The 13,890-nt window shown below is 35.4% G+C and overlaps 1 protein-coding gene across 1 annotated transcript; it reads left to right on the top strand.

Moving 5' to 3' along the window:
- The first annotated feature begins 7,027 nt into the window (after nt 1-7,027).
- Nucleotides 7,028-12,842, top strand: LOC145041601 (protein transport protein SEC31 homolog B-like). Its single transcript, XM_078989739.1, has 21 exons — nt 7,028-7,606; nt 7,955-8,009; nt 8,120-8,242; nt 8,432-8,528; nt 8,606-8,642; nt 8,747-8,852; nt 8,932-8,989; nt 9,064-9,161; nt 9,253-9,415; nt 9,496-9,602; nt 9,676-9,803; nt 9,895-10,429; nt 10,512-10,604; nt 10,690-10,875; nt 10,962-11,175; nt 11,256-11,371; nt 11,456-11,578; nt 11,665-11,796; nt 11,888-12,167; nt 12,260-12,498; nt 12,584-12,842. The coding sequence occupies exons 1-21, from the start codon at nt 7,278-7,280 to the stop codon at nt 12,671-12,673; spliced, it is 3,309 nt and encodes a 1,102-aa protein (XP_078845865.1). The 5' UTR covers nt 7,028-7,277; the 3' UTR covers nt 12,674-12,842.
- Nucleotides 12,843-13,890: the final 1,048 nt, after the last annotated feature.

The following is a 13,890-nucleotide window of genomic DNA, read 5'->3' on the forward strand; positions in this document are numbered from 1 at the left end:
TGCCAAGGACCAACGAACCAAGCACACGGGTCTCAACGAAACAACTATTGGCCCAATTCATGTAAGTGAAATCCACAATGGTTCACGACATTCCATGACACCATCCAACCATTGGAATAGGAAGCTCACAGTTCCACACCGTTCTTGCCATCACCCAACCACATACATGAAAACTCCCAACCAGCACTTAGTGGCCTATAAGCACACGACCATCATCCCATTCACCCGTAGTAACCCAATTAACTGTTGGAAAATCGGTGTTAACCAATTTATAAAAATGGGTTTTCCCATTTCTTAAACACTTCCAAAATGGATTTATGTGAATGACAAATTAATCTTTAAAGTAAGGGTGTTGGAAGAAGTAAATAAAATAGTTTAATGATTGGGATAAAGAAAGGAAAAGTTAAGGAACCTTTCTTGTAAACATTTCTTTCTTTTGTAACTGAAATTGTAATTAATATTACAATTTAATTACATATTAGCACAAATTAATTTTGTGATTAATAGAGATGTTTAATTGGGAGGTTATAGAATGTGTAGTATAAATACTACTACTATACAACCATTTGAGGAGACCAAAAGAATGTAAGAAAAAATTCTTTTCTTCCCCACTTCATCTTCTTCTTTTTCTAGCTATCTTAAGGATATAATCCAGGCCTATTAAGGGTTTGGGTGGTCTAGAAGAACCACTTCAAACTATTGTATCCTGGGAAACAAACACCCGATACCGGGCAAATTTGTTTTAAGGACAATGTGTTAAACACATGTCTCATTTTTTCTATTTTCTTGTTTGTTTCGTACATTACCGATATATTATTGCTACATTAACATCCTACTCAACACTTACCAAGAACCACATGAGCCATATTAGTATGTAACATGAAACCCTTCCACAGTCCAAGCTGCCACTAATGCATCATCAAACGAAAACATGACCGCACATAACCAGAAAACTAGAGAGATAGTTGAAAATTTGATCCAACTTGAAAACACAACATTTCAAACTCCCCATACACCCATCTCGATAATATTTGTTGAACTACCAACATTTCACACTCCCTATGAGAAAACACAACGCTCCTAATGCCGGATGTGTTCCTTCTTTAACATAACCTTACCCAAAAGGTGAAATACCATCGGAATGAACGAAATGACAAACCTCAACCGCTAATAGAAATATTCTCATAACAACCAAAACAAGATCCCATATATTAAATAAACCTGAACAGATCATGACAATGAAAAAAAGACCAATAACACTTCCAATTTCAGAGAAGAATTCCAAAATTATCCATAAACGTTGCCAACACCCTGGTCGAAGACCCTCAAACGACTCCCATATGCTAATGAGGAATGAAATGACCAATCAAGCGGAAATGGATCGAAAAATAAACTCAATGATCTCACATATACTGAACAAAACCCATACGAAAATACTCTTACCAATCTTCGAGGCCAATCAATAGATCAACAATTGCCCATCTTAACCAAAGATAATTAACCCATACGATAGGCTAACCATGTTCTCTATAACTGATGCACAACTTAAGCAGCTCGACACTCCCCTATCAAGATCATTGATGCTTTCAAGAGGAACTACTGTCCACAATAAGTTCCTTACCTATCAGCTTCCAGCTGCGAGGACAACACATGCTTCTTTAAAGATATAAACCTAACGAAAACTTGCTCTGCACCCATGATCTTACCAAACCTTAAATTCTCCGTAACCATGGACGACTTCGATGGATTTTTGAGAAACACAATGAGAAACTTACTAACCACGAGCACTTCGATCATAGCCTACTTTCCTTCTCTTACGTGGTAATAAAACCAAAGCAAAATCTAGCATACATGGACCACAAGTTCCTCTATCTTATTATGTCGAAACCATAAAAATTGAACTGGCCGATAAACCTCCACGTAGAATACCTAGTTCTCCCCTACTTAGGCTGCATACAATCATTGAAAAACGTCTACGACATTAAAGCCTTAGACCGTCTCAACCAGATACATACCACCCGTGACTCTCAGAATACATAACACAACACAAGATGATCCTTCGAACAATAATCAACAAATTATCAGGAAACTCCAAATATCATATGGATACCTCGGAAAATTTCCCCAACATCCTCGCCTCAATCTTAGCGAAATCGATTAGAATACCATTGGATTGATAAGACACTTTACGAACTGAAGTTCGCACAACCAAAACTTGCATTTGAAGAATTTATCTGCAAGTTTACCTTCCTATGAAGCTTTAAGAATCCCTTACAGATGCTCCAAATATAGCTCTGACAAACTTAGCAAATCAATAGAACTCTCATTTCCGAATTAGGAACATCTCAATCCTCCTCGGATACACCCGGTCTTCTCAATACTACATCACATATCCGACTTGCGACATAGTATTTACCTAGGCCACCAAACCAAAAGAATGGTCGAGTCTCGAACATTCCATTGTTGTAAACCAAAAATGATTCACCACGAACCGAACGATACCCCTTCACAGCAGAAACTAATACGGAGGACACCCTCCCTTTCTTCTATCTATTGACTGACACAAATCTGGTCCCTTCTCCCTCGAACACGAGAGGTTGGAATAACATAACCCCATCATAGAAAATGACATCCAAAGCCATCGGTTGACCACCTAACCTCAGGCTGCAATCCTGAAATCAATCATCATAATCACTTCCTACTTGAGTCTTGTGACTTAAACTAGCACAACTTTGTACAAGGCCCTTGAGCCTGTAAATAAGCTAATTCACACAGGTCTGCACTAATTAGACCCAATCTGTCATACACACTAAGGCTCGGAAGATTACCAGACTCGTCTTCATTCTGAATGACCATTACCGAAAGATTGGCATTGACGGAGGTGGCTACGATTAACCCTAGTGTTATACCATACTATGTACCCTCCTTTAGATCCTTAGAAACCTCATACGAATCCTGTGCTTTCAGTAGTGTAGACGCATACTCGTTTACACACTTATCCGTACATGTACCAAGAATTGTCTCAAAGTTCCTAAGTCACTACACACGACCATCACTAACTGTTCTAATCATATATGCCCACACCCAAACAAGTACACACCACTAATCTTACTAGATTCTCTTTCAAGGATCTCTCTTATTATATGCCCACACTAGAATATTCTAACATTCTTCCTAAGTCACTAGGAATTTCCACCCCACCCTACTATCATCTGTAGAAGAATCTTTTATCAATACCAACTATCTTACAGATACAATTACATGCAATAAGAATTCAACAATCCTTCGACTGAAGGATCCTGCACTACAAAAGTTGGACTCAAACAAGAGCTACATAATAGGGACAAATTAAACATTCGAAAACTATTTAATCTTTGTGGCATGCAACTTAACATATTCACTTAATAGTTAACTAACATCAATATACGTTTCATACAGAACAATGCAAGGATCATTCGAGTAGCAAAACTAGTAGGCAATAAGAAATCATAAAGATCAGATAATCCTAACATTAAATATCGAAGATACTTAGGCTACACATTATCATGCATCTCTAGCAGTTCACATGTCACACACAAAAGACATATCTCCTAAGCAAGCACTCTAGCATGTAGCCCTGAGTAAATCCTTTAGCTACTTCTAGCATGCAATTCATACTGTAACGTCAATATCACATCATGTATGGATATTTTAGGAATCACTTACTTGAGCTCCGATTGACTGTACATATCACATATTCTTTTCACCTTTTTAAATTATTCTTTGCAAAAAGACTTATGAAAATTTTCGGATCCTTAGTTTGAGTTTGGAATCACACAAGTGTTCATCCAAATCCCTCAAACAGGGCAGAGATACCAACTTGTAATGTTCCATTTTCACAACTAAAATTTTCATTTTTAAATTAGGTAAAAACATCGTTCACATAAAATCAAGCCAGGAAAAACCATAAGTATCAAAATACAGTCATCCCAAAATCAAAGTATTATAATAATGCATAATCACAAAAGCTGTCAATGAGTGTGTAAAGTCAAGCCTTTGCCTTTCCATGATAATCTGAAGTACCTGAAACACATTTAAATCCACAACTATAAGCATGAAGCTTAGTGACCTCCCTAAAATATCACATACATCACAACTTAATAATTAGCTATGGGTTATCAGCAACCCTATGACTATCAGCACTCCTAAATATCACATATAAGTATATAACACAACAATATAAACAGTTATGGGTTATCAACAACCCTAGGAATATCAACAGTCCTATGGGATCACAATAGCCTTATAGGTTATCAACAAACCTTCATACTATCAGCAATCCTTGAGTTATTAGCAACTCAATAAATACACATAAAAACAATCAACAAATAAGACTCAACTAGTCTAGCATACACACAATTATGACATATGTAATACAGTGAAAAGACTCACGTCTTAAATAACATACTAAAATAACAGATCCCTAATAATAAAGACTATTGCTATGAATCACTTGATCATCAACATAGAAATACCCTCTTAGTCGACACCCTAAAACCCTCAAGTTGACCAAAAGTCGAGTTGGTCAAGAAGTCAACAGTCAAAGTTAGCCCCAACTGACATCCACGTCGTGGCCTCACATAGGCCATGTCATGGCAGCTAAACAGCAAAATAGTCTTGATGACACTAGTCACCACGTCGTGTTAAGTAGATTACCACATCATGAAAAATGGTCTCTCCCAGTTTAATTGATTAAACTTTTAACCCTTAACCCCATGAGCTACCAATATCAGATATGAACCTTCCCAGGGTCTTGATGGGTAAAGTTTTCAAATTTATCCATTAAGATATCACAATAAGTCAATATCTCAAATCCAAATCTCTTAATGGTTGTACTAGAGGCATAAACACCAGACCAAGTCATGAAAGCCCCCTTTTTAACCACAACCATGGTTCAGAAGTCGAATATGGCACACAAAGGTTTTGGAGTTCACTCAAACTCCAAGAATATGAAGATATGGACCAAAAAGCTCATAAAATGATCTAGAATTAGATCTAGAGAACTAATGAGCAAGGTGAAGACTTTATACCTCAAAAATACCAAAAATGTGATGAAGATGCAAGATCTAAGCTAGAACCAAATATACAAGCATCAAAATGAACTCCTTCTTCCTTCAACCTTCACAAAAGTGGCTTCACACACTTAAAACACACATATGGAGGCTTTGGTTTGGATGGGGTATGATCTTAGAGGGTGGAGGCTACCAAAAATGAGGCAAACCTAGGAGTTAATTCCTTTTAATACGACACAAACCCGAAGATCTAGGGTTTTGCACAAAAACAACTATCACGTCGTAGCCAGGGTGTCGCCACACCATGGTGCTTAATGAATACACGTTCCTTATCCTGATGATGCCACGCCGTGGCCAATCTAAAATCCTCCAAAAATTAGATTTATAAAAAATAAATCCGGAAGAAGCATTTTTGGAAAATGGATGTTACAATGTCACATATAGTATAGTGAGGAAACTCACCTGAGCCGATTACCATAATCTTAACTAGCCTATAATCCACTAAAGTTTGACCATAAGTCAATCTGGTAAAAAAGTCAACGATCAACATATAAATGCATCGTGACCCATCTATTGGTCACGTCAGGGATATTAGGCAACAAATTAGTTGTGAATACAAATCCAAACTCGCGTCATGACCTTTCCATGGTCGCGTCACACTTTTCATGGCAACAACTATTTCTTATTAAACACTTAATCCCTTAAAACCAAGGCTCATCTTTTCCAAAATACCTCATAATATGGACTTAATGGATAAGGTTTCTAGTTTTATCCATCTGCATGCCTCAAATACCACTACCTTTAAAACCACATAAAAATTGTGTTCAAAGATGCTCAAAAATCTTGCATGGTCCAAAATGAGAGCAACACTTACACTTTTCACTACCAAGGGTTCACAAAGCAACAAAAGTTAACCTTTGAACCTGTAGTTATCCAAACTCTATAGAAAATCATTACAAAAAGGGACAAACTATGCTCAAAATATTAGATCTAGTAACCAACAAGTATAAAGTTCAGAACTTGAATACTTACAAAGCATAAGGGTGAGGTCAAGAAGCTTGTATTCTATGGATCTAGCCTTTGGTGTGCCAAAAAATGCTTGCTTTCACTTCAAACTTCATTAACATGCACCAAGAACACCAAATAAGATGAGAAAGGCTAGGGTTTTCAAGGTTTGTGTTTTTTTGGGATGGAGGATGAAGAAAAATGACTAACCCTAGAAGTTGGCGTCCTTATCTACTGCTGAAGGCCCGAGATTAGGTTTGGAAATAATCACAAGGAAAATGTGTTCTTGATATATATATATATATATATATATATATATATATATATATATATATATATATATATATATATATATATATATATATATATATATATAATTGAAGTGGAAACAATATACAAGCCTTTTTTTTTTCTGCCTATTTCTAGGAGGATTAGGAAGGAAAATCCAAAAAAGCCTCATCTCACTTTTTAACTCAAAAACTATTTGCTTTTTTCCTTCTATTTCATTTCATTCCATTCTCCAAGCTTTCATTCCTTCCTATTCTTTTTCATTAAAAAAACTCTCTTTCCATCCTATTATTTTTATTAAAAAAACTCGATAACAAGACATATTTTTTTTTATACAAAAAGTGTTGGAAATCATTTATAGGATGTTTGAGATTGCTTATTTATAATGATTTATTATTATTTTAAAAAATATTTATTAACTTTTATATATTATATTACCAAAACATAACTTTAAAAAAAGTATTTATATTAATTACAATAAACCCATAAAATTATTTTTATATTAAAACAAAAAGTTCATATCTTTATAAATTAAAAGAAAACAACATATTCCAACATACAAACAATATTAACAAACGTAACATCCCAAGTAATTCGAACTTTTGAAGTAAAAATATTTTTAGTTAAATATACGCAAATCTAAAAAAAAAAAAAACAATTTAGCGAAAACAAACATAAGGCGAAAATTAGTTTTGGGGTGCTTCTTGTATCGTTTTCCAAATTCTGCCCTCCCCCAAAAAGCTCTCATGAACGCCCAGCACGAAGAACTGAAGTAACAGACGGAGAGAGAAAGCGACCACGTTTCACCGGAGCGAGATTTGTTTCTCTCTCGTCACCGGATTCCCCTTTCGATCATAACCCTAACCCTACACACTCCTCCCTTTCAGATCTCCCAATTCTAATTTATTGGATCGATAATCAAATCAAATCAAAATGGATACGTCGGCCTGCATAAAAGAAGTGAATAGATCGGCATCGGTTGCCTTTGCCCCCGAAGCCCCGTTGATTGCCGCCGGAACTATGGCGGGAGCTGTCGACATGTCGTTCAGCTCGTCCGCGAATCTGGAAATCTTTCAACTTGACTTCCAATCTGACGATCGCAAGCTTCCCTTAGTTGGGGCGATACCCATTTCGGAACCATTTAATCGGTTATCTTGGGGAAAATCCCCGACATCGGGTTCGGAGGAATTCTCACTCGGGCTCGTTGCCGGTGGCCTTGTCGACGGCACAATCGGTATCTGGAATCCACGGATACTTATCAGGTAAACTACTGTTAATGGTAGAAATCGTCGTAGTCGATTCAAATTGGGGCCCTGTAAATCAATTGATCAAATCCTGCATATTCTCATTTTTCCTTTAAATGTGAGAGATTTGATGGGATCGTTTCAGGATATCCATAATTGAATCGAAAATGTCGTGTAATAGGTAATGTGGACAGATATGGTTGCTTGTAGAGCTTAAAAAAAATAATTTTCTGCATGTCCTGTAGAATAATTCTCCCTCATTTCCTCAAGAACTGTAACAACACTAGTTGGCGTGTCCCTGTTCTAATGAAAATATTTATAATTGTGAAAGCCTTATTGAGTTATTGCTATTATCTTTACCAACAGTTCCGAAGAAAAGGAAGGCGCTCTTGTTCAACAACTTACAAGACACAAAGGGCCTGTAAGTTACGTTTTCCTGTTTCTATGATGTTACACTTGATGCTCTCTTGGCATGTAATGATAACCCCTGATGGGTGTAATCTGCATCCATATATCCTCTTCTTTCCTCAGGTTCGTGGTCTTGAGTTTAGTGGTCTTTCACCAAACCATCTTGCTTCTGGCGCAGAAGAAGGAGAAATCTGTATATGGGATATTTCTAAACCATCAGAACCCACACATTTTCCTCCTCTCAAGGTTAGAATATTTTAACATCACCAATCTACATTCAACATCAAATCCACTGTGAATTTCTGGTTTATAAAACAATATCATAATGTTCCCTAAGCTGGAATCTTTTGCTAAAGGAGCATATATCGTGTATTTTTGTGAACATATCATTACCTTCATCATGTTATAGACATCTAATAAACCACTATTATGCAGGGAAGTGCGTCAGCTAAACAGGGTGAAATATCTTATTTATCATGGAACAGGAAAGTTCAGCCTATCTTGGCATCCACTTCCTTTAATGGGACAACTGGTATGGACATAAACCACCATATACTGTTGAGATAATCTATTTTAAGAGATATTTACGTTGTATTCTGTCTTATTCAGTGGTGTGGGACCTTAGGAAGCAAAAGCCAATTATAAGGTAAATATATGAAATTATTAATATCATGCAAAGTTGGTATGATGAATGTCTTATGGAACTTTGAATTGTTTACAAATAACAACATACGGACTTCCAATTTACAGTTTTTCAGATTCAGTTAGAAGACGATGCTCTGTATTACAGTGGCATCCTGATTTTGCCACTCAACTGATTGTTGCTTCAGATGATGATAGTTCACCTTCTTTGAGGGTAATGATTTATGCTTTTCTTTATGTTTCCACAAGCATATATATTCTATTCTTTTATTTACATTTGTTTTGGCATACAGATATGGGATATGAGAAACACAATGTCACCATTGAGAGAGTTGGTAGGCCACAATAAAGGTATGCTGTGTTCTCATATATGTCTTTTAACATCTTCTTTTTTGGATCTTTACAATAACAAAATGGTGTATCAGGTGTTGTTGCAATGTCATGGTGTCCCAGTGATAGTTCTTATTTGCTTACCTGTGCCAAAGATAATCGCACTATTTGTTGGGACACTGGTTCTGGAGAGGTTTGTAAATTTTCTTTCAGTTTTTCAATTTCAAGACTTTGTTAGTTTCACTTCATAAACATCTTATGTTATGCTATCTTGATGTCTACAGATTGTCTCTGAACTTCCAGCTGGAACAAATTGGAATTTTGATGTTCACTGGTATTCAAAGATACCAGGAATCATATCAGCATCTTCATTTGATGGCAAAATTGGTATTTATAATATTGAGGCTTGTGCTCGATATGGTGCTGGTGAGAATTACTATGGACAAGGTAATGTAGCTCTGGATCTTTTTATATATAATTTTATTTACATCTGTTCACCATTTTTATATATGATCCATGTCATGCAGCACCTTTAAAAGCCCCAAAATGGTATCAACGAAAAGCTGGAGTGTCTTTTGGTTTTGGTGGAAAACTTGTTTCTTTTCACACAACTGGTTCTTCTGGACCTTCAGAGGTATTTTTATCATATATCTACATTTCTCCAATAACTTCATTATCTCACTCTCATCATCTTCCCAATTCTTCAGGTTAATGTCCATGACTTGGTTACTGAGCACAATCTAGTTAACACCTCATCTGAATTTGAAGCTGCAATGCGTAGTGGAGATAGATCTACTTTACGTGTTCTATGTGACCAAAAATCTCAAGAATCTGAGTATGTTTATTTAAATCAGTTACATAAATTTTAAGACAATGAAAACATTGGGGATTCTTGAATCTTGAACATGTTTTGATTGTTTGATCAGATCTGAAGACGATAGAGAAACATGGGGATTCTTGAAAGTGATGTTTGAAGATGATGGGACAGCAAGAACAAAGCTTCTACACCATCTTGGATTCACTTTACCTGTTGAAGCAAGTGAAACTGTTCAAGATCTGACACAAGATGTAGGTGGTTTAAGTTTTGAGGAACATGAAGGGACTAAAGATGGATTCATGGGTGAAAACCAAGCGTTAAATACACCCACTGATTATGGGGAAGATTTCTTTAACAATCTTCCAAGTCCTAAATGTGACACACCTGTCTCAACTCCTGGAAGGAATGAAGAATTGGTGAGCTTTGAAGATGCACTAAAAGAAGGTGATGTGGGAAACGACCCATCTTTTAATGATGCTGTTCAACGTGCTTTGGTTGTTGGGGATTACAAAGGAGCTGTTGCACAGTGTATAGCTGCAGATAAAATGGCAGATGCTTTAGTTATTGCTCAGGTTGGTGGTGCTTCCCTGTGGGAGACCACACGTGATCAGTACCTTAAAAAGAATCGTTCTCCTTACCTAAAGGTGATTTTTTCACTTTCTTTTACTTTCTCATTTCCATTTTTTTAACTTTTTGTATCTTTATTGATGGGTTTCTTAAACACAGGTTGTTGCTGCTATGGTAAATAATGATCTTGTTAGTCTAGTAAACACCAGGCCCCTGAAATCCTGGAAGGAAACACTTGCTCTCTTATGCACTGTAAGTTGTTTCCTTGAGTGTGGTAAAAACTAAAAACTTACAGTTTATGCCTAGTTTTTTACTGATTTACTATATATATACACAGTTTGCTCAAAGGGAGGAGTGGACTTTACTTTGTGATACCCTTGCTTCTAGACTTGTATCTTCTGGAAACACGTTAGCTGCGACTCTTTGTTATATATGTGCTGGGAACATTGATAAAACAGTTGAAATTTGGTCAAAGAATGTTACCACTGAGCACAAAGGAGAATCGTATGTTTCCCTTCTTCAGGTAGACACTTGTTTCTGAAAAGATTTTAAGTTAAAGTTTGAATAGTAAGTGTTAATTTGTGTTTTCTGTATATATGTGTGTGTTAGGATTTGATGGAGAAGACTGTGGTTCTTGCTTTAGCAACTGGACAGAAGAGATTCAGTGCTTCTTTATGTAAACTTGTTGAAAAGTATGCTGAGATTTTAGCAAGTCAAGGACTTTTGACAACAGCTATGGAGTATTTGAAGCTAATGGGCACAGAAGATTTGTCTCCTGAACTTGTGATCTTAAGAGATCGGATTGCCCTTTCCTCTCAACCAGGTATTAATTTTTATTATATTCAGTTCGTGCTAAATTGCTATTTTTAATAATTCTCTTGTGTTTATTTATTTATTTTGCAGAAAAAGAGGCAAATGGTTCTGCTGATTATGGTCACTCTCAACCACAAATGGGAGCTGTATATGGTGCAAACCAGCATACAAACTCTGTCATGGAACCTACTAGAAACTATTATCAGGTATTTATTTATTTATTTTTATTTTTTTTTATCATGGAATTTAATAAAATTAATTAATCTTGGAATTGTGTTTTGTGTTTTCAGGATGAGAATTCTTATCAACGTGAAAGCTATCAACAACCACCTGCTCCTTTATACAACACGCAATATCAACAGCCACAACATCCCTCCATGTTTGTTCCATCTCCTGCAGCTCAAATTCCACCCGTATGTATTTCATTCAAAACTTCTTCAATTTTCCTCCCTTTAATTCACTTAAACTTACAATTTACATCCCTCATGTTTTGTTTTAGACAACGGGGTTCAATCCAGCTCCAGTTGCAACTCAAGCCGCCCCGAAAGTATTTGTTCCTTCAACTCCACCTATCATGAGAAACGCCGACCAATACCAGCAACCTCCGACCTTGGGGTCTCAGCTATATCCTGTATGTATGTTTTTCTTTAATTAATTATTTAATGTTTTTACAGTATATATTATAATTGTAAGTCTGATGCTGATGGCATAATAAATATCAGAATCAGGTGAATGCTAACCCTGGTTACCAAGCGGGACCACCTGGACCGGTTTCAGTTGGGCCTGTCCCATCTCCAATGGTCCCCACCAGCGGGCTGAAAATCACACAGGGTGTAGCACCACCAGTCAGGGGGTTCATGCCTGTAAACAACAACAATAACAACAACACAGGATTACAAAGAAGTTCCTCAAATCAAATGCAACCACCAAGTCCCTCACATCCTGCTCCACCTCCTGTTGCCCCTCCAACTGTCCAGACTGCTGACGTGTCCAATGTCCCAGGTATAGCAATTAATTAATAATAATTATATATATATATATAGTTATGTTTTATGAATGAATGTTCAGTGTTGAGTGTTGTTATGTGTTGATAGTCCAACAAAGGCCAGTTATTGGGACTTTGACAAGACTTTTCAACGAGACATCGGAAGCATTGGGAGGGGGGAATGCAGTTCCAGCTAAGAAACGTGAAATTGATGACAACTCAAAGAAACTGGGGGCGTTGTTTGCTAAACTTAACAGTGGTGATATTTCCAAAAATGCTGGTGAAAAGCTTGTGCAGCTTTGTCAGTCGTTGGATCGTGGTGACTTTGCTACCGCCCTCAAGATTCAGGTAATCTTTTCTGGTTCCATTTCAGTCAACATCACAGGACTTGAGGGGTTAAAAACTAAAATATATATATATTTTTAAAAAATAGGTGGATCTTACGACTAGTGACTGGGATGAGTGTAGCTTCTGGTTAGCAACACTGAAACGGATGATCAAGATTAGGCAGACTGCCAGATAAATGGAATGGAGTCTGTACACAGGAAGTTGGTGGTCTAGCAAAGTTTAGTTCCTTTTCTTTCTTTTCTTTTCTTTTCTTATTATATCCAAAGGATATTATTAATATTTGCATGGATTTATTGATATTTATTTTTCTTACTTTACTTTTTATAAAGCAATTGATGACCCAAGATAGGTTTGTTGATGATGGATGGATTTTTCTTCTGTTTTTATTTGTGTATGGAGTTAATAGACATGACATAATTTTGTCACAAGTTTTGACTTTTCACTAACTTTTTGTTTGATTGCGATGCCATCTCAATTCCTTATACGAGGCTTGCTTTGGCCTTTGAGCTTTTTAACTCTAATTGTATAAAGTTAGCATATCTTCTTATGTATCATGTCAATATATAGCAACAAAATTTGCAGCATATTAATATACGCTACACCACATACATTGACAACATATTGATTAAATATTAATATACGCTACACCACATACATTGACAACATATTGATTCCTTAAACTGTTAAGTCTGTTTCTTTGCATTAGAACTATTTGTAATAATAATAACGTTGTCATGTTAGAAACAAAACCTGAGTTAGGTGGTGCTGATAATTTTTGTGTGGGAAAGTTTTATGGTTGGCAAAAAGAAATTAGGTTTGATTGTACATTTGATTGATTGTGTTAAATAAAAAAAAAAAAATGATAATATTACCTTACTGTTCTATACTGTGATAGATGAAATTGTTGAATAATTATAAAAACATACAAATTATCATACAAAATCAAAATTACATAATAATCATTTAAAAATCTAAATAGAGTGTTGATTAAATTGTTTTTAGTTTATTGTTTTTCAAATTGATATTATGCTGTTATTTTTTCTAGCTATTTTTGTTTTTTTTTAATAACTCAACATGTGATTCTTAACCCGATTTATATCTAATAGTGGTGAGATGAATGAAAATTTTTTAAAATATATTAGAATGATGGTGTTATCCAAAAAAAACAAAAAACAAAAAAGAATTAATCCAATAAAAATAAATTATAAAAATTAACTAAAAGAAATTAATAATCTAATAAAGTAATATTTATTAATATATAAATATTATATATTTATAAATAATATTTATTAATATATAGTAATTTAATAAAAAAGAATTAATCCATAAAAAAGAAATAAAAAAGAATTATTTACAAGAATTTTATAATCGAATAAAATAATACTAGTTATA

This window comes from Lactuca saligna, chromosome 4, assembly GCF_052625555.1.
Source record: "Lactuca saligna cultivar CGN05327 chromosome 4, ASM5262555v1, whole genome shotgun sequence".
NCBI lineage: Eukaryota > Viridiplantae > Streptophyta > Magnoliopsida > Asterales > Asteraceae > Lactuca > Lactuca saligna.